Source organism: Engystomops pustulosus, chromosome 4 (genome assembly GCF_040894005.1).
Source record: "Engystomops pustulosus chromosome 4, aEngPut4.maternal, whole genome shotgun sequence".
NCBI lineage: Eukaryota > Metazoa > Chordata > Amphibia > Anura > Leptodactylidae > Engystomops > Engystomops pustulosus.
This window is the reverse complement of record NC_092414.1, coordinates 176,375,992-176,403,483: the sequence shown is the minus strand read 5'-3', so window position 1 is coordinate 176,403,483 and position 27,492 is coordinate 176,375,992. Positions and strand designations below refer to the sequence as shown.

General features: G+C 39.7%; 1 protein-coding gene across 3 annotated transcripts; it reads left to right on the top strand.

Moving 5' to 3' along the window:
- On the top strand, positions 1 to 27,184 carry CILP (cartilage intermediate layer protein). Of its 3 annotated transcripts, none has more exons than XM_072148657.1 (9): positions 1 to 145; positions 10,745 to 10,858; positions 13,956 to 14,054; positions 15,122 to 15,391; positions 16,540 to 16,725; positions 16,845 to 17,153; positions 21,490 to 21,598; positions 22,989 to 23,146; positions 23,682 to 27,183. In XM_072148657.1, exons 2-9 carry the CDS (start codon positions 10,798 to 10,800, stop codon positions 25,994 to 25,996), a joined length of 3,507 nt encoding a protein of 1,168 aa, XP_072004758.1. In that variant the 5' UTR covers positions 1 to 145; positions 10,745 to 10,797; the 3' UTR covers positions 25,997 to 27,183. The 3 variants fall into 3 exon arrangements, with proteins under 3 accessions (XP_072004758.1, XP_072004757.1, XP_072004759.1); XM_072148656.1 differs by lacking the exon at positions 1 to 145 and adding an exon at positions 6,655 to 6,734 and having other exon boundaries at positions 23,682 to 27,184; XM_072148658.1 differs by lacking the exon at positions 1 to 145 and adding an exon at positions 6,755 to 6,833.
- The last annotated feature ends 308 nt before the right edge of the window (positions 27,185 to 27,492 follow it).

Here is a 27,492-nt window from a genome sequence, read left to right as displayed (position 1 = left end):
TGCTTTTTTAAGATCTTGTTTCCTCTATGTACTGTGGCTGCCAGCCACTCCCGAGCTGTTAGCTGAGCGGCTATATAAAAAGACCCCCAGACTGCTCCAGAGGAGAAACACAGCTCTGCAGGACAACTGGAAGAACACAGCATTGGTAAGACTCAATACATGACAACAAGACGTCACTGACTCATCATTTCTATTATACACATAAAACAAATAGAATATATAAGACCATGTTATAAAACAATACATACACAGCAGAGGGATGACAGATATAAATAATAGATATATGATAGAAGAATAGATATAGGGATAGATAGATAGATAGATAGATAGATAGATAGATAGATAGATAGATGGAAACTTGCTTTATACTTTTTCTATTTTTTTTCTATTCTATCAATGTGAACTTGTAAAAAAAAGTTTTTCTAGCACAATGCAACTTTTTACAGAAATTCACACCGGTATTTCCAAATATTAATTTAGCTTAATTTAAAAATGATTGGATATTGCTTACTTTTATACACTGTATTACTTACTTACACTGTATTAAATGTGTAAAAGAATAGAAATAATGATGTTATTAAATGATTACCAGTGAATGATGATTTACATATATCATTAGATAGTACAGGAATGAAGATACTGCAATTTTTGCCCTGTGTCTATCTATAAGTTGCTCTCATTGGACCATCTGCTGTTATTATTGTTGTTATTATTATTAATTAGTATCATTTGGTCCATAGACTCCAAGTTTTACATTGATTTTGCTATGTGTCAGTTTACATATATGTATCCATTGAAAACACTATTTATATATAAACAATACACATGTATATACTAAAACATCCACATATGGTAATGTAAAGTTAATGAACTTAAGCTTTCCCCTTTTATATTCAAAGTTAAAGTTACTGCCGTCTGTATTTATATCTTATTTTATCATTCCTTTTAGTCTATTAGTTTCTATTAGTGTTACCTAAGCCTTATTAGCACATAATTATATTTATTAGCATAATGAAGGAAAGGAACAGGTGAGAAGTGGGTACAGGTGGCGATGTAAAGTAGTCTAACAAATTGCCCAGGGCAGAACCAACCATACGCAGGAGGCTTTTGGCTTGATATATGCTGAAATGTAGAGACAGTGTATGACAATGTTTCCCCTGGACTGTGACTGATGCATGCTACTAATACATCAGGGTACATAAGAGCAGTATGACAAGTATGTGACCTGATCCGCCAATGATGTAAATCCTAGGGATATTTTTTACTATTTGTGGCTCAACATATGATCTTCCCATGAAACTATTTGTTATCAGTAATGTCATATAATGAGATTTAAAGTAGCACCAAACAGCAGCAGGTGTTTAATATGTTCATGGATGGTGGTCCCGTAAAAATTCCAGACCACTTTGAGGGACTAAAAGGAATTTGAAGTCTTATTTTTTTCCCACTGAATAAACATATACTTATGATGGTTAACCCCACTTTTTGTCCCCCCAGCCTTTTAGGTCCTGGTGCTTACTTCCTCTAGCCTCCTGACACACAGGAAATGCCCACTCAGCCAATCAGGGGTCAGAGTGATCACTCAGCAAGTGACCGGCTCAGTAGGCATCTCCAAATATTTCTTGTGTGTATATAAGCAGGAAAGGAGAAAGAAGTGAGGACCGAATTAGTATAAGCATTCCATCCATAGGAGATTGGGGGGGGGGGGGTAACATTGAATTACGGTATGTTAGGGTCATTATGGTTAATTATTCTTACTATAAAAACTTAAATTTTTACTACATTTCTATTACCCAGAAAACCCCTTTATATTCACAAGTGTTTGTTCTAAGGAGGTGATCTAAACAGTATGAATAAAATATTACTTGGATCCACTGGATCTTGGCTATAAATGGTTATACCTTTGTGTATCACAAGATCTTGAGTCATAATATAATGGGGGTGTTTTCGTTTCTGTAGAAAGTAAGACTGACCCACCAAAGTACGAGAGAATCATCTCGTGGGCACCAGGTTCGATATAATAACACATGATGTCTATAACTATTATAATAACTATAAGATGATAAGTGATATGTTTTAATAACAAAGCCTATAATGCATTTTAAGTGGCCTATGCTCTGTATAGATGGATAGTGAGTGCTCATACCTCATAGCTGTAGTATTTATGTAGATAGGGTATTACCGTACTACAAATGTACTGATTCTCTATTTACACTGCTATGAGGGGATCAGCTTTATTTGGGCGACTGCAAGTTGATGATAACTTTACAGAATCTTGGAAGCATTACATTTGCTCTCCGCTTTTTTGACCAATGTGATCTCAATAGGTACAATAAATCAATTTAATACACTTGTAAAATTACAGAAGAGTGTAAAAATGTTGTTTTAGCTGTATCCTCAGTTAGTATAATTCCTTTTTTCGCTAAATGTAGCCTTCTGTGGTGTCCATATGTATGAGCCTAAAGCACTTGGTACATCAGGATGATATTATACACCTCATTTGGCTTCTATTGCTTTATTGTGTAGGGAAATTACCGTGACAGCCGCAAGCCATTGGTGCCATTCAATATACATTCATAGACAAATGTCTCTTCATTCTTGTCATAGGTGGGATCCCAAATGACCGATACTGTTCATATCTCTTATCCTGTGGGACGACAGGCCAAAAGGCGGCATGCATCTGTACTTAAAGGGGGGGGGGGTCCAGTTTAGAACCTCTAACACAATGCAAAAAAATATTGTAGTACTAGGCACAGAGAAAGATAAAAATTAAAAAAAATAAGTAAAACTGCTGTCTACCTATTGTTATAAGAGTCCATTTGTGGCAGAACCCTCTGTACCCCTTCCAAATACAACCCAGCATTTATCCAGTTTTAGCTCCAAAAAAAGAGTTGGAAACTGTAAGGTTGAGATGGAAAACCCCTCAATAGCCCAGTATAAACTTATGTAGACTTGTCGGTGGCTGAAGGCAGTGTTGCTGGCAGGACACTACACAGTACAGCGCATGTTCTCATGAGACCATAGATGTGAGATGCAATACATTATCCAAACACATTACCTGACAATGGGGCAATGTAGTGAATGGATGCCAGGCGTCCCTGGGTAATCTATTTGTGAACAAAGTGCCTTTATAGAAACACTTGCAGCTAGTTAGATGTTCCTTATCCATGTATCAACCAGCCATATGTTATACATTACAGTACATAAGCACACAACAATGTAACTACACAATGATTATAGACCAATGTGATCTGAGCACCATATGTTATCTCATCATGTTCCAGAGTAGAATAGAGCATATAGAATGAAACATGCATTGGATATGACAGATAATGGTGTAACTACCAAAGATATGTTGGATTAGAGTCTCTCTTACACATTGAAAATTTCCTCTTAGAAGCATGTAGGAATAAGTCAAGCTTAAAGGGATTTTCCCATTTTAGCAAATTAATGTTATTGCTTGTATTATAAAAAGTTATACAAATGATACATTCTGTATCAATTGCTCATTGTTTTCTAGATCTCTGCTTGCTGTCATTCTATAGAAAGCTTCTATGTTACTTCCAGGGACAGAAATCTGACCATGGTCACACAGGTGCACGATTTGTTGGTATCATAGAGACTGATCAGGACTGTGTGATATAAGTCTTGCTCCTGTGTGACCATGGTCAGATTTCTGTACACTGGAAGTAACATAGAGCTTTCTATAGAATGACAGCAAGCAGATCTAGAAAAAAGTGAGGAATTGATACAGAAAGTATATTTGAAAGTTGTATAACTTATTATCATAAAAACATTAATTTGCTGAAATGGGACTACCCCTTTAAGTTAAGTTATTTGGCAAAGAAGGCATGTAATGAGCTCCACCGCACCAGTTTTTCTACTTTCCCACCCAGAAAACTTGCAGAGACTATAGCTTCAATCTCCACGGCAAGTAAGACCACAGCCGGAATCTGTAGCATGTTGTTGATGAGACATCACTGCTGACCCCTAAAGTTTTCTTTCTATTTTTACATCACCTGGGGTCCTTCAAAAATATTCCATTCCCTGACATCATGAATTTACCAATACACATATGTGAAAAACAACTGATGGAGCTGGTCTTACCTCTGGTTGCTACATTTTATTCAAGTGAAGGGATAGGAGAAAAAGTTTGCATACTGGACTAGATATAATTTATGTTTTATGGGAAAATATGCATAAAGTTTATTGTGCCAGTCATCAGTTGATATCTGTCTACAGCACATTACGATGCACAGTGGTGCATAGTGTGCAGAATAGCTATAGGATTATTTGGTTATTTAGAAGGGGTTAAATGATGGGAGTCAGATTAGATAATGTGGTTTTTAGTGAATGCTTTAAACTGTTTGTCCCGGGTACCACATTCCAGAAAACTGATGCAGCATGAGAAAAGTAATACAGTTTTTACTGAATTAAAATAATGTAAAATGTAAGTAAGAGAGATGGTAGTACTTTTTTCCAATCAGCAGATCTTCTAATTTTCTCTCTTTGTAATATATTTCTATTAATGTGGGAAGCTAAAATGAATGATAGTCAGTGCCCTCGTCGATTAACATGAAGAAATGTGACACGTCCTCATTAGACATTGGCAGACATTCCTAGAGGATGTGTTTAAACTGTAAAAATGTAATGAATACTAACGGCACGCGAGGCAACCTGGCAGGGAGGTACCCCAATTACCCTGTGGGTGTAGATATGTACCTATACTCATGTGATTTCATGTTTATTTTCATTGGAAGCCATGTAGGGAGCTGGATCCAGAAGCAATGCCAGTAATAGATAATGAAGAACCCAGACATTCCACTTAAATTGGGTTTCTACCAGAAGCAAGAAAGATTCTCATTGCTATAAATAGCTTTACAGTCTAATGAAACATATAGCAGAGGATTGTTCTGGCAAGTCGCTTTAGATCTGGATGACAAGAGCAGCATTTCCCCTGTTCTGATGCATAAAGCAGACTGTGTTCTCGTGACATCTTTGCACAATCGCACAGCTTATTGCATGATGTCACACACCTTCGTGCAGGGCGCTGGTTAGGACGACTCATGATTAGACCTCGGTTAACAAGCAGCACATTTGCCTTCTATAGGTCTGGCTTGTTCAAAGCTCAACACCAGCTCAGTGTATTTTTATTTTAAGGTTTATAAAGTTGTCTGGCATGATATGTGTAAGGCTGGGTTCCCAAAGGACATACTCCCAATAGATCACCCATATTGTAACAGTAGCAGAGAATCTTATCTACTTACCGGTTACCCAATGTGGTTGATCTAGAAATTTTTAGGGTCCAAAAATATGAATGATTTAGTGGGTCCCCTTAATGCACAGCTCAGCTCTCAATGGGGGGGGCATTTATGATGGCTTGTATGGCAGTATGCTAGTTCACAGCCCGGAATTGCGACCCTAACTATGCCTCCTCCATGCAGTGGGGGTAGACAGGGGTGAACCAAGCCTTTCTGCTGCCTGAGGCGAGCCATAGAGAGACGCCCCCCCCCCCCCCCCATATATGTAATGTAATATATCTGGGAGTGTCAGAACAAGATCCATCATATTGATTTGGTGTTAAAATAAAGCACCACAAAATGCATACAGGGTGCCGCCATATAGTATAAAATGCATACAATGCACCGTCATGTAGTATAAAATGCATACAGCATGCCGCCATGTAGTAAAAAAAAATTCAGCGTACCGCCATGTAGTAAAAAATGCATACAGCATACCGCCATGTAGTTTAAAATGCATACAGCATACCGCCATGTAGTTTAAAATGCATACAGCATACCGCCATGTAGTTTAAAATGCATACAGCATACCACCATGTAGTTTAAAATGCATACAGCATACCACCATGTAGTTTAAAATGCATACAGCATACCGCCATGTAGTATAAAATGCATACAGCATACCGCCATGTAGTATAAAATGCATACAGCATACCGCCATGTAGTATAAAATGCATACAGCATGTCACCATGTAGTATAAAATGCATTCAGCGTACCGCCATGTAGTATAAAATGCATACAGCGTACCGCCATGTAGTATAAAATGCATACAGCGTACCGCCATGTAGTATAAAATGCATACAGCGTACCGCCGTGTAGTATAAAATGCATACAGTGTACCGCCATGTAGTAACAAATAGAAGCCCTGATAAATATCACAAATACTGCATATACATACAGCATATATACAAACATATACAAACAGTATATACAGCATAAACACAAACTGCACATACATACAGCAAATATACATACACACACACACATATATACAGAATATACATAACACTCATACAGCATATGCACTTATATACACACACATACACATATATACACACATACACATATATACACACATACACATCTATACACACACACATACACATATATACACATACACATATATACCCTTAAACACATACACATATATACACATATATACACAAACACATATATGTAAGCACAGATAAAGTTACTTTACCTTCCTTTATGGTCCTGACAGTGGGGGACACCGGTGGCCGGGCACTCGGTGCAGGCCAGCGGACAATCCCATGGTGCCAGCGGACAGGCCAGCGTGTGGACTGGAGCTCGGTGCTGGACGGCCTGAAGATCGGTGCGTGCTGGCCAGGAGCTCGGTCCCGGCGGGAGCACGGGCAGGAGAATGGTGGTGGCCTGCAGGCGGTCGCATGGTTACGGCCGACGGGCAGTAGCATGTGCGGCTGGCAGCTTGGTTCCGGCAGGCAAGGGGGAGTGGGCGGCCAGAGCACGGGCGGGAGGATGGTGCTGGCCGAGGCCATGCGGACGGGAGCTCGGTGCGTGTCGGCCGGGAACCCGGTGTCGGCCGGCAGAAGGGACGGGCAGCAGCTCTGTGCCGGCTGGCGCAGGGAGCCTTGGTGACGGCCGGAGCGCGGGTCGGAGAATGGGGTGGGCAGGAGAACGGTGCGGGCGGCTGGTGGGAGCACGGTGCCGCCCCCTCGGTACAGCAGGAGGCGTGCCGCCTGAGGCGAGATTCTCAACTCGCCTCATGGCAGGTGCGCCCCTGGGGGTAGAATTTACCCAGGACATGCGATTGTGCATCCAATATAGGCCGCAGTCTCTTGGTTTATCATGCACATCATGTGCCATGGAGGGGAATATAATAACAGGCACACAATCCGCCCGATTGTGACAAATTCCCTCAGTGGATCTACTGCTACCTGCTGTGCCATAGCTATTAACAATATTTTATTTAGTAAACATAACTAAACAGTCTTTTTTGGGGCAGTTTTACACATAACATTTCTTTCAAGGAAATCAACCACGTACATAACATAGAGAAACCTATTACTACTCACCCCCGCTCCTCTTCACCTTAATCCCAAGATCGCTAGTCTTGACACACACCTAAACAAACTTAGAATTAGCAGCACGCAGCGCAGGGACAAGATGTCCGGGAAGCTAGTTATGCACGCCCCATCACCTCCCTTTCCCATGCTGGGAGCATTGGAGAGGGTGGTGGAGAGGGCCTCACTAATGGACAGTTTGCATAAAATAATCCAATAATGGCGCACACTCTTAATCTGTTAATCTGCTTTCAGGATATGACACAGTTGCACTTTGGTGCACTTTTTTTGGAGCACTTTGCTTCATGCAGTTGCAACACAACTGTGTCAAGTCGCAGCAATAGGTGTGGCGCAAACTCTGACTAATCACTACCACGCCCCTTAGGGACACAGTTTTCTGGTGATGATTTAGACCAAAAACTGGCGCAGACACAATTTTATAGATCTGGGCAAATGCGAACAGCTAATGGTTAGCTATTTCGTTTTATGTGCTTTTGGCTCCTTAGCACAGCATGCTCTAGGTATGACTTTTATTTCTGGTATGACTCAAATACCAAAAACACTTTTTGAATGTTTATTTATAAGAAAAGCCCACAAATAACACTTGTAAAAACTGTGATAAACATGAACAGGCATGAAAATCATAAACTGGTGAATGCACTTTATACACCTATAGCACAATTATTTGCACTAAGAGCTATACTCTGTGCTTGTATAATTGTTATTACTGCACAGACTAGCACAGTCAAACAGGGGCGTAACTTGAGGGGGTGCAGAGGTTGCGATCGTACCCGGGCCCAAGAGGTTTAGGGGGCCCTTATGATGTCACTTTCCCATATAAGAAGACTAGTACTATACTCCATACATTATAGTCGGGGGCCTGGCACAGACTTTGCACTGGGGCCCATCAGCTTCTAGGTACGCCACTGCAGTCAAGTATGGTATTATATGCAGAGGCATCCAGTAAAACTAAAATGTAGAGTGCATGTAATCCTGAGGAAGCCTTTAAATGGTGTATGTCAGGGAATCTTCATTTATATCTCATAATGTTCATTCATTTATCTAACAAAAGGCTAAAAGACAGCTTGAAAAAAGTCTTAGACCACAAACATAGTTGACAAAAAGTTATTCACTCCCAGAAACCCCTTTGTAGATGTTCTCAACTTAGGTCTTGCATGATCCTGAGAGAGGACCCCATCTATCCACAAAACGGTGAAAAAGGGTTCTCTAAGCTGGACAACCCCTGAAACTAGCAGAAGATATATCATGTCTGCATTATGCATATAGATCAGAGGACATTGGCTTAAGAACTAGCAGAATTAGATATACCACGTATCACCCCAGAGGTTGCCTGCAAGGAATAATGACAGCTGTTTTCTCAGAAAGGTTTCATGAATCGCTTCTCCAGATGCCGACCTGTATACTGATTTCCGGGGTTAGCTGGCAGGGCTGAGGTGTAGGAAGCAGCAGTTAAAATGTTTTTAATACCTGAAGATTTTCAGCTTTTGGCCTTATGTTCCTTCCACCACATGCTAATCAGGGCGTGGGCAGCAGGGACTTTATGGTCTTTCCAAGTTATGTGAGACATAGACAGAGTAAAATGTCAGAGAGAACTAGACTCTTATTGATATTTAAAGACTCCTATCAACTGATGTAATGTCTCAAAGGAGATTTAGGACTTGTGTGGTGTACAGGTAACTTAGATGAACTAAAATCTACGGTGCCAAGTGCATCCCCACACATGGGCTGGTCCTCCTCCATGTACTAATAGACTTGTAAGACTCAATGTCATATGTGTTCATTGGCTGTAATAAAATATGGGCAGTCTGGAGAACCTAATTTGAAGGAGGAGGTGGAAATGTGTATAGTGCAAGAATTTTTAATGCAGATGGGAAATTTTGACAGCTAACAAACCATCCATCAAATGTTTTGATCCAACAGAGAAAACCTTTGAATAATTTTAAGATCTCCAAATTGAAGAATTTGGCTTTCTCTACTCATTGGTAATACACTAAATAATGGATTGTATAAGAGGGGTGTAGCTAGAGAGAGGAAGTGAGGAAAGGAAACTTGGGTGCTGGTTGTATTGGTGGGAACGGGCCACCAACAAGACACTTCAGAACTAAAAAAATTAACATATAGAGACACACACTATGGATGGTAGGTCAAAAGAGGAAAAACACAAGGAAGAGTTGTAAAATTATTATTATTACAGGAATTATTATTTTAGAATACCGTAAAAGTATTAAAATAATAAAGGTTACTCATGTCTCACAATCTGATGGGTTCTCTTATACAAAGTCATATAAAAATTAATTTAAATAATATATTACTACATACAAGTAAGTCTTTAATATTCATAGAATTTTTTTTCCCTCTCAATCCACATGCCATCCATAGATCTCTCAGCATTATTCTAACTTGTCCAGATACGCCTCCAGAATGGAGGCTCCTATAGTAAATATTATAAAGACAGAGATATGACATTGGTGGTATAATCCTTAAAGGGAACCTGTCACCAGGAGACCCATTTTTAGCACTCCCCCAGTCCCCACAGAGCATAGTACATACACTGCCAAAGTGTTTTTGTATAAAAAATAGGTTTTACAGAAAAAAAGATATGTTATATTGTACCTTTCATTAGCATCTGCTGTGTGACTAGGCAGGTGCCTAATAGGAGGGGCTGGAAAGGAGCAGTTTCCCCCCCACCCTTGGGAAACATGTGACCTTTTCAAATATATAAATAACTCCCCTCACTCGGGAATGGCTGTAGAGGAGCAGGGGGCGTCGCTAAGCCAAGTGATGGGTGTTTTCGTATATATTTTAAAAGGTCACATGGAGGAGCTGTTTCCCAAGGGTGGGGGGGAGCTGCTCCTTTCCAGACCCTCCCATTTGGCAACTGCCTAGTCACACAGCACATGCTAATGAAAGGTACAATATAACATATCTTTTTTTCTGTTACACTTTGGCAGCGTATGTACTATGCTCTGTGGGGACTGGGGGAGTGCTAAAAATGGGTCTCCTGGTGACAGGTTCCCTTTAAAGCCGTTTACTGGGATTTATTTTTTTTCAATAGTAGTTACCATGGTCCTTGCCTCCAAGTCCACCACATGTAGATAGCACGAACCCGCTATAGCCTAACACAGGCACGCTGTCAACATGATGCTACTGCTAAGCCTCTGTTTACCCAAAGATGACGGCCATGACTGGAGGCGCATGCCGGACCATAGGCAAGGAACTAACCACGTATTAGTTCTTCATGATTTTTACACCAACTGGGGCCAATAGTAGAAAACTATTTGATCCTTGACAAACCTTTAAAATATGAGATAGTGTGATAGCCAAAACCCGAGGTATCTAAATCAAGAACATCCAGTAAAATTATGTTGATATGTTGGCAGGTGTTGGGGCACGACCTAGGACCAGTAAATCCTGGGAGAAGACACAGGGTAAGATGAGACCTGGCTTATTGGTTTGCCTGCTGCTCTTGGAGGTGGCCTATGTGTCTGGACAAGGTATGTGTTCATTTGTCATGTCATTTTAATCTGATATCATATATATGAGTAGAATTATTTGCACTGGTTACAGCTGTCTTGAATACATCAACCATAAGGAACATATATTCCAGATTTATCTACTACCATTGGGGAAACATTATCATGCGGAGAACCATTGCACTTGTCTGCAACATGTCAGGGTGATACATATCTCTCACACCTGTGTTTGCTCAATGTACACATATTTGACAATTGTTTTATGTAACTACAGCAATTTCCATAGGGGAACATGATGAAGTGATTATTTATTGATAATATTCATAGGAATAACATGACTGGTTGAAGCAGGCAAAAAGAAAACTTCCATGGTTTTCTACATCTCCTATTTATTTCTCTGCTTTCATGGTTGTAGATAAAACATAAGCCTTGTGCTAACATCTAGGAACAATGGGGCTCATTTACTAAGGGTCCAAACGCCGCACTTTCATCAGGTTTCACGATTATTTCCGTTTTGCGCCGGCTTGCCCCGGGTTTTTGGCCAACGCGATCGGATTGTGGCCCATCAGCGCCGGCTTGCATGTGACAGAAATTGGAGGGCGTGGACATCGCAAGATCAAGCACTCACATGCACCAAGAAGAAGAAGATAAACTCCGGCGGACCTCGGCGCAGAAGCGAAACATTCAGGAACTCGGACGCACGATCCTAATGAATTGCGCCGGACCCGAATCCTTGTCGGACAATGCAGTAAATCTGCCCCAATGACTACAGAATCAGACTACACAGAGATTGTTTGTAGTCTGTATCCATGGGAATACATTTGTAGCTACACAACGTTAAAGACTATTGATCAAGAAATTATGCTTGATATTATATATAAATGTAAATATTAAAATCAGAAGCTGATTGACAGGGTTAGATCCCAGTAGGACAGCCATGAGGCCAGGAAGTCAGTGTGGGTTTTTAGGTCATTGGTAACCTAACATGGTCGCACCCAATTTGCCTCGATCTGCTATTTCAATTTTATGTGATCTGAAGTATTGAATGTATGAGCAAGTAGTAGCACCAAACACCATGCAGCAAATTCCCAAATTACATATAAACCCAAATAAATCTAATAAAAGTGATCAAAATCGCATCCCGCAAGTTCTCCAAAATCTTCTTAATAAAAACAACAACTTCTCCCACATTTTCCACAACTCCGCAGAAGTATTAAAAGTTATAAATCTTGGAATGTGCCGATATGTTTTTAACTTTTGAAACTTTTGAAATTACAAAAACTATATATATTTGATATTGCTAAAGATCACAAAAGCCACACAAGAGACCAAGATGGCAAAGTGCTTTCCTTGTGAAGCTTCTATCAGAAATAGGATTTCTTTTATGTACGTTGAAAGGTGACATAAGTGATTGATCCAATAAAGTCTCTTGGAAAATAGACAGAAATGCATCTTACTTGACTGTCGTAAAATGTCGGCTTCTAGAAGGATGTGTTCACGTGCCGGATTATTTACAGTGCAGTGTATACACTTCCTGAATTAGCTGTTCACTATGGAGCAGCTGTTGCGTGATTTCTTACACTGGAATTTACCACTATCCTTAAAGCCCTGTTCCCAAAGTATCTAACTATAGAATACTTGAGATCGGGTGGCCATGGCCTTATTTTTGGGATCTTGACATTCATTGGATGTCAAATAACAGATGAAGAATTGTCTTCCTCAGACACATGACTATGTTGTGGGGGTTATCCTTAAATAGCCTGCCTGCTGGTCAACATTAGAAAGACTGAACAACATCGGACATATTATACTCCAACCAGTACATGAGTAACTATAGGGAAGATGGGAAGTACCAGTAGAATAATACAGTATACAGGTGGTCCCCAATTTAAGAATACCCGACTTACAGGCGACCCCTAGTTACAAACGGACCTCTGGTTGTTGGTAATTTACTGTACTTAAACCTTAGGCTACAATAAACAGCTATAACATATCACAGATGTCTGCAATTAAGCTTTATTATTAATTTTGGTTCTTATGATAACCAACATTTTTAAAATCTAATTGTCACAGAGACCAAAATTCTGGCTGGGGTTAAGATTATAAAATATACAGTTCTGACTTACATACAAATTCAACTTAAGAACAAACCTACAGAACCTATCTTGTATGTAACCCCGGGAACTGACTGTACATATATTTAAATTACATTTAAAGACCTTTTATATTATTCCAGATGTTTTTTTTATATTGTGTTGGGGGAGTGTTATGAACAGTTTTCTAATACACTTTATTTTCTCGTCACAGGGATAAATCAGCAGAAGACTAGTGTAGGCTAACCGAGAACCGGCGTACCCTGTGACACTTTGACACATTGATAAAATGCTCCCTAAAAACCCTTAGAATGGATTCCATTTGGTTTTCGTCAAAGGGCCTCACATTTTACCACACATTACTTACATGTTACACTAGTTCTATGGTGATTACAATTTCTTTACGACTTTTTTAAACTGACATATTTTATTACATTTGTAACAACATTGAAATGTTAACAATGGGGATGAAAATACTGACTTTAATGGTGAATGTATATAACGTTTTAAACCACGTTCACGGGATCATCCTCCTAAAATTAGGGCTGTAAGATATGTCATGAATTTTTCTAAAAAGTTATATCACTTAGATATTTTTCCAACTTGCCAAATATGAAGCACAAAGTTGCTTTCTGGCACGGTGTATCCATCCTTACTCCAGTGCTTCCATTCATATATTCCAACGTAACTAATGGGTCACAGATGAAATTCACCTTCAAATTTAAAAGGATCATGTAACAATTCTCAAGAGGAAGCAGAAGCTGGGTTAGAAAAAAAATACATCCCAAAGACAGAAGTCTCATCTTCCAAATTCTGCAAAATCTGTTTTCTTTTATAATAATCCTCTTATAAATTAACAAATCCATATTGGAAGTGAGAGCTGCTAGAAACATATGGAATGAATAACCATAATGCAATACTTGTGGATGAGACACAAAATCATTGACAGTTTGGCACTATCCCTATTGAAGTTGGATATTTTTTGCAACTTTTCCATTCTAAAATAAACCTTTTATAACTTGCAGGACTTCGCAAAGGAGATGCTGTGCTAAACCATTCTGCAAGGAGAATTCGAACCGGGAGAAAAATCCCCATTGCTCCATTAAAAATTAAAGTTGATGCCGGTAAAGAAGTTTCCTGTGATATCTATAGTTATCATCAGGTTACAAGAGTTTTTTTCTTTTGAGTGGACTTGGTACAAGTTGACCAACTTTTCAAGTCTACATTATTTTGTGTTCAGATATATATCCTATATGTGTGGTCCAGTGGTATTTTAATCATAGTGTGGACTTGCACAGGTTGAATATAGATAGAGGGCCCTCAGACAACAAGTGTGCTTCATTTACTCTAGTGATGCCTATCAAAAGTTTGCCGAACCCACAGGCTGCATAAGCCAGGTGGTTGCAGGACTGGTCGTGCTCTGCAGCTTTAAGAGGAGCATGGCCGTTACCGCACCTCCCCTTACCTGGCGCCACTGTCTTCCCAATGTTATGTTTTTTGTTGTATTGTTATAACGTTAATAATGTTGTTGGTAGTCACAGCTATCTTTGACACTCTCAGGATTTATTACAGACAGATTAACTAAAATGTGCCCCTGAGGAGGTGGGGCCTGACCCTTAGAAAAGGGTCTAAGGTTCCCCATTAGTCCTCATATAATTTACAATGTTAAAAAAAATGAAAGCTGTGGCCGACCCCCCCCCCCCCACTTTTTCTCCCAACAAAATGGTCTGTTGTATTATTTGTGCCGGGTATGTAAGGCTAAGGTACAGTAACATTAGTACGGCCACTCTTTGTAGCATATTCCAATCCTTTGTTGCATTGAGTTCAAAAGAAATTGAAGTCCTTATCCAGAAACTTAAGGAGATGAATAATTGGAAACTTTATTATCTTCTCCTTATCTATCAGCTGTCAGTGTGAGTAAAGGAGGGAAAGGTTGCTTTATACACTCTACTAAAAGCAGAGAAAGGCTGGGAAAAACATGACAAATAAGTATTTATATCACACTTTAGTATGACCTGCACTATTTATTTATGCAACTAGGCTTAAAAATTAGGCATAAAATTTTACCCTTAAAAGTATATATTTATCTATTGATTGTGTAATCCCAAATCCAGTGCAGTTACTTCATATATTTGGTGAGTTTGTTACCAGTATAAAATATAAATATATAAAATTTTCTGCTTCGTTTCAGAGTTACAGCAGTGGACAACCTGGTTCAACATTGATCACCCAGGTGGGAATGGAGACTATGAGCGTCTGGATGCTATTAGGTTCTACTATCCTAACAGAGTTTGCTCAAAACCTCTCCGAATGGAAGCCCGGACAACAGAGTGGGTCCCGGCAGGAAAGACTGGAGAAGTGGTCCATTACAGTTTGACAAAGGGATTCTGGTGCATCAATACCGAGCAAGCAGGGGGCAAAAATTGCTCCAATTATTCAGTTCGCTTCTTGTGTCCTGTTGGTAAGGTCACTGTTTTTATATTATTTTTGTCATTTACCAAACAATTATATTTTTATGATGTGTGAATGGTGTGGATTGGTTGAGATCATCTGGAATATGTACGTAATGCAGCATAAAACATTTGGCGTGGGTCCGATTTTACAACTTTTCTGTGAGAAAAGATTGTTCCATGGTCTGTTCTGTAGATCTAACCTTAAATACTGTCTTAATTCACCCTACCCATATTTTTAATCCGAATGCTGGTTGACAAAGAGGGGTGTTCATTTTCGACTGAAAATCTTTTAACCCGTTTGATCCCAAATGTCCACAACAAAATAATATTTTTCAAGAATCCTTTTTTTTAATTTATTATTTATTAATTTATTTTTTGTGGCATAGATTTTATTTTCATGCCAACATAGACCCCATGGGGGTGATTTATCATATGATGACGATTGTGCGCCAGCATATGATGACCCTGCCAAGCATCCAATGCAACTGTAATCTTTAGAGGCTCCGGTGGGGGCCTGTGCAGCATCTATTTCTACTGGGAGAAAACGGGAGAATTGTATGAAATCCAATTTATTTTATATCCGTATAGATTTTGCGTTTTTTTTTTTTTACTTTGTTTGTCTAATTTGCTGTAATAGTTGACAGCAGAAGTCATCAATTTTGTTTCTCATGTGTCACCATCAATATGGTGCGACATAGCCCTGCTTTGAGTGATGTGCTTTCAGATGATCGTTGTTACTCCTGGTCATTTCAGGGCGTTCGGGCCAGTGTCAGAGCCTTGTACATTAATCCCTATGGGTAGGGTGGCAAAAACACATTAGTACTAAAAAGCGTATGGATGAAAGTTCTGGACAAGGAAAGGGAGGATCACAGGATCTGCTTCGGTCAATGAGCAGCCTCCTTGGACCTGAAGACAATAAAAGACATGAAGTCCCTTCATTGGCCACAATGGTTCCCATTATCCCCCCAAACTGCCGGTCGGATGCTGGGCCGATACAAGGTGTGATTGTGGTCTTCTGCTTTAATGACCTCTTTAATAAGTGGCAAGGGCAAAGACCCCCAAGGGCAAGATGATGCTATTTTCCATTTCAAACAACCCATTCATGTAACTCAAGTGTAGTGTTGAATCACACACACTATTCAATCTTCTGTTACAGTTTTACAACCCACTGTTCCAAACGTGGCTTGGTCAGAATGGTCATCATGGAGTGTATGCTCATCCAGATGTGGCAGAAATGGTATGCAGATACGGCGGAGGACCTGTCTAGCAGAGGATCAATGGCAAGACCACTGTAACGGACCCACAGAAGAGGGGCGCAGGTGCACCGGTCCCCCATGTACAGGTAACACTCCACATGCCTCTATGATTTCACATCCACAATCTATTTATACACATTAATCAAATAATAACAATTTTGCGAATATTCCTCATACATATATTCATCCCTATTTCCCTACGCAGTGTGTAACCTCAGCTGTACTATGGGAAAAGCAAGTGCAGACTGCAGTGTATGTGAATGCAAAAACCAAATACTGTACGGGACAGTCACACTCCCAGATGGAGCGCCCGCTGCTGGTGTAAATGTGTACGTCATCTCTAGGAAACCCAGAGTCAAAGCCGTGTCTGATGCCCAAGGCCAGTTCCGGGTCATAGGCCTGTGTCCCAATAGCACGTTGCAGCTGAAATTGGAAAAATACTCTGTAGTGAATGTAAAAATTCCCACAAGTGATGGATCTTCTTCATCTATCCACATTGCTATGAAGAGGAAAGGTAAGAAAATTGTCCTAGCTGCAGCAAATATTTTCAGGTTTGTCCTAGTATCCTCCTCACCAATTCACCATAGATATTACTAAAACTTCTGGTTCTTTCAGTGATGTTTTTATAGTTTCCTAAATATTCGCCCAAATACAACTAATGGATAAACCAAATTCTGGAATGTTATTCTATACACAATTGTTAGTGGGAGTAATACTGAGAGTCAGAAGTTCACACAAAATGTTTCACTGCTATGGATCAAGGATTTTTATAAAATCATGTAGAAAAGTGTTGTCGCTACAATTCTCAGCTCTGATTGGATATCAGAATGTATTGGACCACAACTACAAGTGGTAAGGTCAAGCTCATACCTGTGTCTGGGCTTTCTTTTACAACTTCTGTTTAAGAACAGTGTAATGGATTCTCTCCAAGGTCTTCTGTCCCCCTCCCATTCCCCATAGACTTTATGGGATCTTCCGTTATCTTCTGTTACAGATGCGCAACGGAAGATAAGGACTCATAACGGAAGAAACGCAGGATGTTGTATCATCCTGGGGTGTAGAGGGGTGTAATAACAAAATCTGTCAAATACAGGTGTGAACTTAGCCTAATATCCAGTTTTTGATTTACTCACAGATTTTTTGGAGGAATAACACAATGCAGAGTTATAAGAATTGATGCTCTTGAATTTATAGGGAATAAAGCTATTAATCAATTACGTCAAGAAGCGTGAAATGGAAATGCTAAAGATCCTTTTCTTAGAAATGTCTATTGTGCTTCTTCTCCTGGAACTGAGGGAATAAATTGCATGCGTCTCTACATAGGACGGCAGTGTCCACATTGATTGAATACTTAGCAGACACATGAGTGTCTGACAAGACAATCACTTGTCTAATTATATATATATTAGTCTGGGATCAATACCATAGTAATGGCACAATATAGAGTTCTAGGCGTAAGAATTCTTATTTGCTTTGGATTATGGAATATCTGAAATACTTACTACAGTAGACAACTACAATATTGATGAAAGATCCTTTTTAATATCTCTAAACTCTGAATTACATTTCGGACCATTGGATTGAGTTTACTGGAATTGACAAGGACAGTGGCATAGCAAGTGCCCCTTGTGTAATATAAGGATCGGGGCTGTATATACCTAAATACAGACTGCAGTCCTCATCCTGCACATTATACTATACAAGTGTACATATAGACATCACTTAGTGTATACATCAGTTGGCTTGTGTCTTAAGCTCCATTTAGAACATTTCCACACTGCACTCCTAAAGATGCCACAGTACCTTACAGTATAGTGCAGTGATGGCGAACCTTTTAGCTATCGAGTGCCCAAACTGCAAGCCAAAACCCACTTGTCTATCGCAAAGTGCCAACATGCTAATTTAGAGCAATATTACCTATATAAGGGCCAAATAATACTGCCACATGTATACCACCACTATTAGTATGCATAACACAGGCATATACAGTACACACGTATATACAGTATGCATAACACAGACATATACAGTGCACACATATATACAGTATGCATAACACAGATATATACAGTGCACACATATATACAGTATTCATAACACAGATATATACAGTGCACACACACACATATACAGTATTCATAACACAGACATATACAGTGCACACATATATACAGTATTCATAACACAGACATATACAGTGCACACATATATATACAGTATGCATAACACAGATATATACAGTATTCATAACACAGACATATACAGTGCTCACATATATACAGTATGCATAACACAGATAAATACAGTATGCATAACAGATATATACAGTGCACACATATATACAGTATGCATAACACAGATATATACAGTGCACACACACATATATACAGTATTCATAACACAGACATATACAGTACACACATATATACAGTATTCATAACACAGACATATACAGTGCACACATATATACAGTATGCATAACACAGATATATACAGTATGCATAACACAGATATATACAGTGCACACACACATATATACAGTATTCATAACACAGACATATACAGTACACACATATATACAGTATTCATAACACAGACATATACAGTGCACACATATATACAGTATGCATAACACAGACATACAGTGCACACATATATACAGTATGCATGGCACATATATATACACATATACATACAAATATGCACAGCACAGATACACATATACTTATATACACATAACACAGACATATACAGTGCACACACATATATACAGTATGCATAACACAGACATATACAGTGCACACATATATATACATGATACATGTGGGCACAGTATGCATAACACAGTCATACAGTACACACATATATACAGTATGTATGGCACATATATATACACACATACACACAAATATGCACAGCACAGATACAGACACACACATATACTTATATACACATAACACAGACATAAACACACACACAAGTGCATAACAAAGACATATTATATATCTGTGTTATGCATATGTGTGTAAATGTCACATATACACACACATATATGCATAGCACAGGTATATATGTATGTGAACTGTACAAACAAATTTGACACTGTACAACTTACAGTTATCTATGAGGAAGGCACACAGCAGCCTCTGGATGTTCCGGGTCACAGCTTCCCCCTCCCCCTCTCTCTCTGCCCCGGCTCCACTTCAGGTCTCCTAGTAGGAGGGGAAGGTACAAGCTCTCCATGCTGCTTCCTGCTCCCAGCGCTGCACTGGGATCTTCTATTAGAGCAGTGGCTCCTCTGACAGGAGCACAGACTTTGTCCTGCACCCGGCCAAGTGCTGCATCGGAGGGGCCCGCAGGTCCTTAATTTAGAAGAACTGCATCTACCCCGTGCAGTGTGACCTGCCTGCTCTGTATCTGAGCGCAAGGGACAGATGCTGTTCTTCTAAACTGAGGACCTGCGTGCCTCTCTCTCTCAAGGTCCCAGTCTCCACCAGACGGTGGAGGATGATGGCATGCGTGCCAGCAGAGAGGGCTCTGCGTGCCCTGTCTGGCACGCGTGCCATAGGTTCGCCACCACTGGTATAGTGGCTCTAACTAATTTATGTACAGCACTGTCACTTAATTCCTATGCAGTGCCAGCAGCCCCTTATTATTATGTAGCACAGCACTCCATCTTTAAATAATATGTAGCACAACAACTCCTCAGTAATTAATATGGAGTATAGCAACACCCTGCCTGCCCGCCCTTATTAATTAATGCAGAGCAAGGGAGTAACTTGAGGGGGTGCAGAGGGTGCGGTCGCAACCGGGCCCAAGAGGCTTAGGGGGCCCATAAGGTCTCACTTTTGCATATGGGAAGAATATGACTTTTAACCATACATTGTAGTCGGGGGCCTGGCACAGACTTTGCACTGGTAGAAAAAATAGAGATTAGATTCGCTCACCCAATCACCCGAATTTTCTCCTCCAAAGCGTCCTTGTGGTGGTGCCTGCCACCGGATTATTGACTGAGAAACTCTTGGATTTAGCAACAAAAGCTATGGTACGATGTTTAAATGGCAAAAAATCCTTTATTCAATAAAACATGTGCACATGAGGAATGACACACAAGCACCTAAGATTGACGCGTTTCGACGCTATCGCATCTTAGTCATGATCTCAACTACAATGTGACAACTCATGCCTTATATACAAAAGAGTAAACTTACCCAGCGTCACTGGTTGCGTCTTAAAGACACACATACAAACGATTCTCCCCCCTTTCTGGTGGACCTACTTCCAGCTCGGGCCCTGGACAAGGACCATGCCCTGCTTTCAAGTAAAACTTGCTTAGATCCTTACCAGCCCAGCTCCTTCCGCCACCACTGGCCTTTGAAGATCTATAGCAACTTAGCAGTGATGTCACATAGACAATGGACACCCGCTACCGCCTCATATACACTGCCACTAGCGGGGTCTCAGCATAGAGCCTCAGTGTATGAACATAAAATGTTGGTGGTGGAATGAGCAGGGCTGGACCACAGGTAAGGAACATTTTTACAAAGTAACCCAGACAACCCCTAATTTAATGAACTAAATCAGTATCCAGGGAGGTCTTGGAGTAATGTGAGTGTATTATGATATCATTCACAAGCAAACAGTAAAAGATACCAGTGTGAGGATTTCATAGCTCCTTCCCTTTGGGTTGGTTGATGCTACCAAAATCGGTAAATGGACATTGCAAGCTGGAACCTGCAAATAGATGTATTTCTACTTTAGCATATGCCATTGGAAACCAAATATGTGAACATAATACAGTAAAAATATTCCTCCTTTGAAGGTATTTTTGATTTTTTTAATCTCCATAGAAAAGCCTTACATAACAGAAAATCCTGAAGCCAAGGTGAGGAGAGTGGGACAAAGTGTCACCTTCTGCTGTAATGCCGTGGGAGAGCCATCCATAGAGCAGTATCTGTGGTAGGTGACATGCTATCAGTGTTGTTATTTTATTACCTAAATCTACTATGTTTAATAAAAGTGACAGCAACCTTTTTTAAAAGACTGAAAATTTGAGAATAAAATGAGGGTATTTTGTTTCACGCCTCTATTTCTTGTGCTTCAGCCAAAAAAATATATGATTCCTTAAAGGGGTCTTCTCGTCTGGGCACTCACATTCAGTTTCACTAATCTTCCATATGTAAACATTTCTTCAATTGGATGTTATTAAAAAAAATGTTCCTGTGTGAAGATAATTTCTCATAAATGTTGTCATGTTGTCCCTTAGAAACTAGATAGCTTCCTCGGATACGACCACGTCACACTCTGGCAGCTGTGGCCAGACTTGCGCTATAGAGTCCTGCCTGACCTCCTGGATTCAGTGATCATTACCACAGGACGGCTCTGGGACTTGCAGTAACTCCTGGACAGTTCATATACAAAACCTTTTTGTTTATTTTTGCAATCTCTCAGACAGAGGTGGCCGTATCCGAGGAAGCTATCTCGTTTCTAAGGGACAAAATGACTACATTTATGAGAAATTATCTTCACACAGGAACATTTTTTTTAATAACATCTAATTGAAGAAATGTTTATATATGGCAGATTTATCAAACTGAATGTGAGTGCCCAGACGAGAATACCCCTTTAACTATTCCTATGTTTGGAAGAGGAGCATATCATATGTGATTTTCATGGAAATCTGGCCCCATTTACAATCTGCTAAGCTTTTCCTGGTCTATAACATGCTGCCTATAGATAGGACACTATGTACAATCTGCTCAGCTCCTCCTGCTCTATAACATGCTGCCTGCAGATAGGACAAAATGTACAATCTGCTCACTCCTCCTGGTCTATATCATGCTGCCTGCAGATAAGAGCCTTTATAATCAGCTCAGCTTCTCTTGCTCTAACATATCATCTCTGCAGAAAGAATGGACTTCATTTTCAACACTTTAAAGGGGTTGTCTGATTGTTTTTAAAATCCTGCACGTTGGCTGTTCCGGGATTTTTCAAAAAGCAAACCTGTACTCACTTCCTCTATTGCACCCGACTTCCCTTGATGCCGTCTCATGGGGAAGCCGTCTGTTTGTTTAAAGGGGTGCAGAAGCTGCGCAGAGGTCAGCTTCCGGCCGGCCACACGCACCCATCCCCATATCTCAGCACTGGAAATGGTGTCGGAAGATGACCTCAGCACAGCTTCCATGCCCCTGTAAACAAACAGAAGGTGACACGGGACGCAGGGAGCAATGCAGGAGGTTAGTACAGGTTTGTCCAGCCCGTCCCCAGAATCTTAAAAACCATCAGATAACTACTTTAACAGATCAGTTTCCGATGCTATCTGCTTCTATTTGTGTCATTTATTTTTCAGGTATCATAATGGAACCCTATTGGATCAAAATATACATAAATCCAGCAACCAACTTACCCTTCGCAAGCTCAAGGCCAACCAAGCTGGAGAGTACTACTGCAAGGCAAAGAATGATGCAGGATTTGTAAAATCCACCCCAGCCAAGCTCACTCTCATTGGTGAGTTGGAATTGGACTTTTGAAATTCATAAAGCTTAGAAAAATTATTCTGCAAGTATAAACCTTAGAACTGTTGCATTTACATTGAGCACATTTCATGAACTAAATATGAATTTGGACAGTTTAAAAGTGCATAAATTTCCTGAGTTATCCTGTCCTACGCATTTGGTGCATGATAAGGCTGTCTAGTTAGTTGTTTTACTATGAATTGTCTAAAGACCCACCACCAAGAACCCACACCTCCTCTCTATGATGCTGATCCGCCTTCATGCAGTAAAGAAAATTGGTCTAAAACTAGATGCACCAAACTGAGACAAATTTTAATGCAATTTACCACAAATATTCAACAACTATATAAAATCTTCCCAAATGTGCTATATTGTGTATTATGTTATACATTATACACAACCAAAGGTGTTCCATTTCATTCGATTTGAGATAGATGTGGTGTTTTGAACATTTGTTCTAATTCAGATTTTAATCATAATCCTACAAATTATCCTACAAATGTAAAAACATTTTTTTTGCCTTACAGAACAAGATGCTCATTCCTGTAATCCAACCCCAGAGAGCCATCTCATTAAACTTCCTCACGACTGTTTCCAAAATGCCACTAATTCTCTCTACTACAACATTGGGAAATGTCCTTCAACATCTTGCCCAGGAGATTTGGACAATGGACTGCGATGCAAGGACACTGTACCCTACTGCTGTGGAATTACTAAAACAGAAGTAAAGGAGGTGTCCTGTCCCGGTTATATTCTCCCAATTAAAGTTGCTGTGCAATGTGGTTGCTTAAAGTGTACGGACACTAAAATAATCGTCCGAGGAAGAGCCGTGGCCTCCGATACTGGAGAACCAATGCGATTTGGACACATATATATGGGAAGCACCAGGGTTAGTATGACAGGTTATAAAGGAACCTTCTCAATTCAGGTTCCTGCAGAAACAGAAAGGTTGGTTCTCACTTTTGTTGACCGATTACAAAAATTTGTTAATACCACAAAAGTTCTTCCATTCAATAAAAAGGGAGGTGCTGTATTTCATGAGGTTCTTCTCCTTAGAAGAAAAGAACCAGTAATACTGGACTCCATGAAGACAAACCAGATATCACTAGGAGATGTAGAAAATACTGATCCTATAGCTGAATTGGAAATTCCACCAAACTCATTCTACCGCCAAAATGGAGAAATCTACAATGGAAAAGTAAAGGCAAGTGTGACCTTTTTGGACACAAGAAACATTTCAACAGCAACAGCTGTACAAAGTGACTTGAACTTTGTCAATGAGGAAGGTGACACTATGCCACTACGCTCATATGGGATGTTCTCAGTTGATTTTACTGATGAAAAGGCCACCGAATCATTGAATGCTGGAGCTGTTAAGGTATATCTTGACTCTTCTCAAGTCAAAATGTCTGAGCACCTTGAAACCATGAAATTATGGTCTCTAAATCCAGAAACTGGACTGTGGGAAGAAGAGGGAGACTTTCAACAATCAAAAGTTCGAAGAGGTAAAAGAGAGGAGAGGACCTTTCTTGTAGGCAACATGGAAATTAGGGAAAGAAGATTATTTAACTTGGATGTTCCTGAAAGTCGAAGGTGTTATGTCAAAGTTCGTGCATATAGAAGTGAAAGGTTTTTGCCAAGTGAACAAATAGAAGGTGTAGTAGTGAACCTGATAAATATGGAGCCTATGTCAGGATTTGCATCCAATCCTCGAGCTTGGGGACGTTTTGATAGCGCCATAACTGGTTCAAATGGGGCGTGCTTACCAGCATTTTGTGATGACAAGGTACCAGATGCCTACTCTGCATTTGTAACTGCAACCTTAGCAGGAGAAGAACTTGAAGCAGTTGAATCTTCTCCAAAATTCAACCCTAATGTTATTGGTGTACCACAGCCCTACCTTAATAAGTTGAATTACAGAAGAACAGATCATGATGATCCCAAAGTCAAGAAAACAGCTTTCAGCATTAATGTAGCCAAACCTACTCCTAATGTTGCTGAGGAGAGCAATGGTCCTGTATATGCCTATGAAAATCTTCTAGAATGTGAAGAAGCCCCTTACAATGCTGGACATTTTAGATTTTACAGAGTAGAAGGTGACAGATATGATTTTAACACAGTATCTTTTAACGAAGATGACCCAATGAGTTGGACTGCGGACTACTTAGCTTGGTGGCCCAAACCCCTGGAATACAGGGCTTGTTATATGAAAGTTAAAATTGTGGGGACCCAGGAGATAATTGTAAGGTCTCGAAATATGGGTGGCACACATCCACAAACAGTTGGACAGCTCTATGGAATTCGAGATGTTCGGAGTACCAGAGACCTTGAAGAACCCAATCTCTCTACCGCATGTGTGGAATTTAAATGCAGTGGCATGCTGTATGATCAAGACAGGGTAGACCGTACACTTGTAAAGATTGTTCCTCAAGGGAGCTGTCGTAGGGAGGCCATAAACAGCATGCTTCATGAGTATCTGGTCAATCATCTTCCAATGGCAGTAAACAATGACACCAGTGAATATACAATGCTGGCTCCTCTTGACCCACTTGGACATAATTATGGTATTTATACAGTTACTGATCAGGATCCAAGAACAGCCAAGGAAATTGCCCTTGGCAGATGCTTTGATGGCTCATCTGATGGGACATCTAGGGTGATGAAGAATAATGTAGGGGTAGCCCTTACTTTTAACTGTTTAGATCAGGATGTAGGGAAACAAAGTGTCTTTCGTGGAAATGGACTAGCAGCAGCAAGTGCCGCAAGACAGGGAGGCAGAAATGGGAGGCAACAAAGAGCAAGTAGTAGAAACCGGTCAACAAGTAGAATAACTTCTCAGTAACAAGACAAAAGCATTTCAGATCAATAAGAAAGGAGCAAATGCCAGACCTTAATGCAAATACAGTTCCTAACATCATGGGTAAAGCAGAGGTTTTATTCTAGAAAATTCCAATACTTACATTTTTTCATGTCCTTTGCCCAGTTGAGGTGAACAGAATTATGCCTGAATGTACTACATATCGATATTTTTAATCTCAGTTTCTTCTTGTATTCATAGCAGATCAATATTTTAGCAAATCTGCAAACTACAACAACTACGATACAAAAACAAAGCTATCACATATCTTTTACCTTTCACAGCAGCCATAATTTTAGAAAGATATTTTTTTCCCTATGTCATTCAGTATGCCAAAAAATTATTAGTGGTACACATGCTTTTTATCTACGTACGTGCTGAGTTATGTATTGGACTCAACGGCTTCCTTCCTCCTGTCGTCTTTTGATTTGTACTTTTCAGTAGCCACATACTATCCTTTCCTCATAGGAACTGGTTGTAAAGTCTACCAATTATTTTCCACCACTTGACACTCGTACAAACCAAGACTATCTTTCCAGATGTGAGGCCATGTGAAGATGTAACATGGAAACCAGAACAATGGGACCAACTTCTGGACTCTAATATGAAAAGTATGTCCCAACTATACAAGGAAACAACGTCTACTACAGACTGTATGTTCAGGTTTAAAAACCAGAGTAAAAATGGCAGACTCTTCCAAAAACATAAATATTTTACCAAAGTCTAAAGTTATTTTTTGGGTTGTGTACATTTCCAATAAAACAAAGCTGCTTTCTATTAGCTACTCCAACAAAGGTGAACGAAAACCAAGCTGAATTTATAGTGAAAAGAGCAAATTTTGGCCTCCCGTCAGTAGTAGGGTGGCTATTCGCCAATGTTAATGAGTGGAAAATATGGTTTCAATCAATGTTCAGTCCCAATGTGCCATGTCTATCAGTTTAGTTATACATGTTAGTTGCTTCCTGTCATAAATTGGCTTTTCCCCTCAAGGGAGATTATTCACATTAAATTTCTGACTGTAATACTGTACTTGAAGATGTAAATAACATTTTATTTATTTTCTTTTTTAATATTTCTTGTAATTGTAACTGAATCTGTTTTTTTTTTTTTTTGCTTTACTGTAATGAGTAAAACAGCTAAGTATTAAACATGCCTTGACTTTACAACTAGTTAGTGTGTTAAAGTCAAATTGTGTTCAGATTTCATGCTCCATAGTAGGGATCTAGCCAGGTAGCCAATGGTAAAATGCCCCCTGTAGCTAAACTATTAGACTTTAAGGCTAGTCCTCTAAAACCCAGATTTTTCATGAAAAGCTCCTATTTTATTTTTTAAATTTGCAAAGATTTGGATTAGTGACTGAAAAATTGTAGATTCGTGCCGATACTAAAAACGAATGAATAAATTTGCCCATCTCTACTCCTCATGTTCCCACACTAATCTACTGATTCCTTCAAAGTTTGTTGATAGCATGGGAACACTTG

Coding starts and splice junctions, on each gene's coding strand:
- CILP (XM_072148656.1), top strand. CDS start 6,683: ATGGTGGTGGCCTGCAGGCGGTCGCATGGTTACGGCCGACGGGCAGTA. Junction 10,859..13,955: donor GGCCTATGTGTCTGGACAAG/GTATGTGTTCAT, acceptor TATAACTTGCAG/GACTTCGCAAAGGAGATGCT. Junction 17,154..21,489: donor CATTGCTATGAAGAGGAAAG/GTAAGAAAATTG, acceptor TAATCTCCATAG/AAAAGCCTTACATAACAGAA.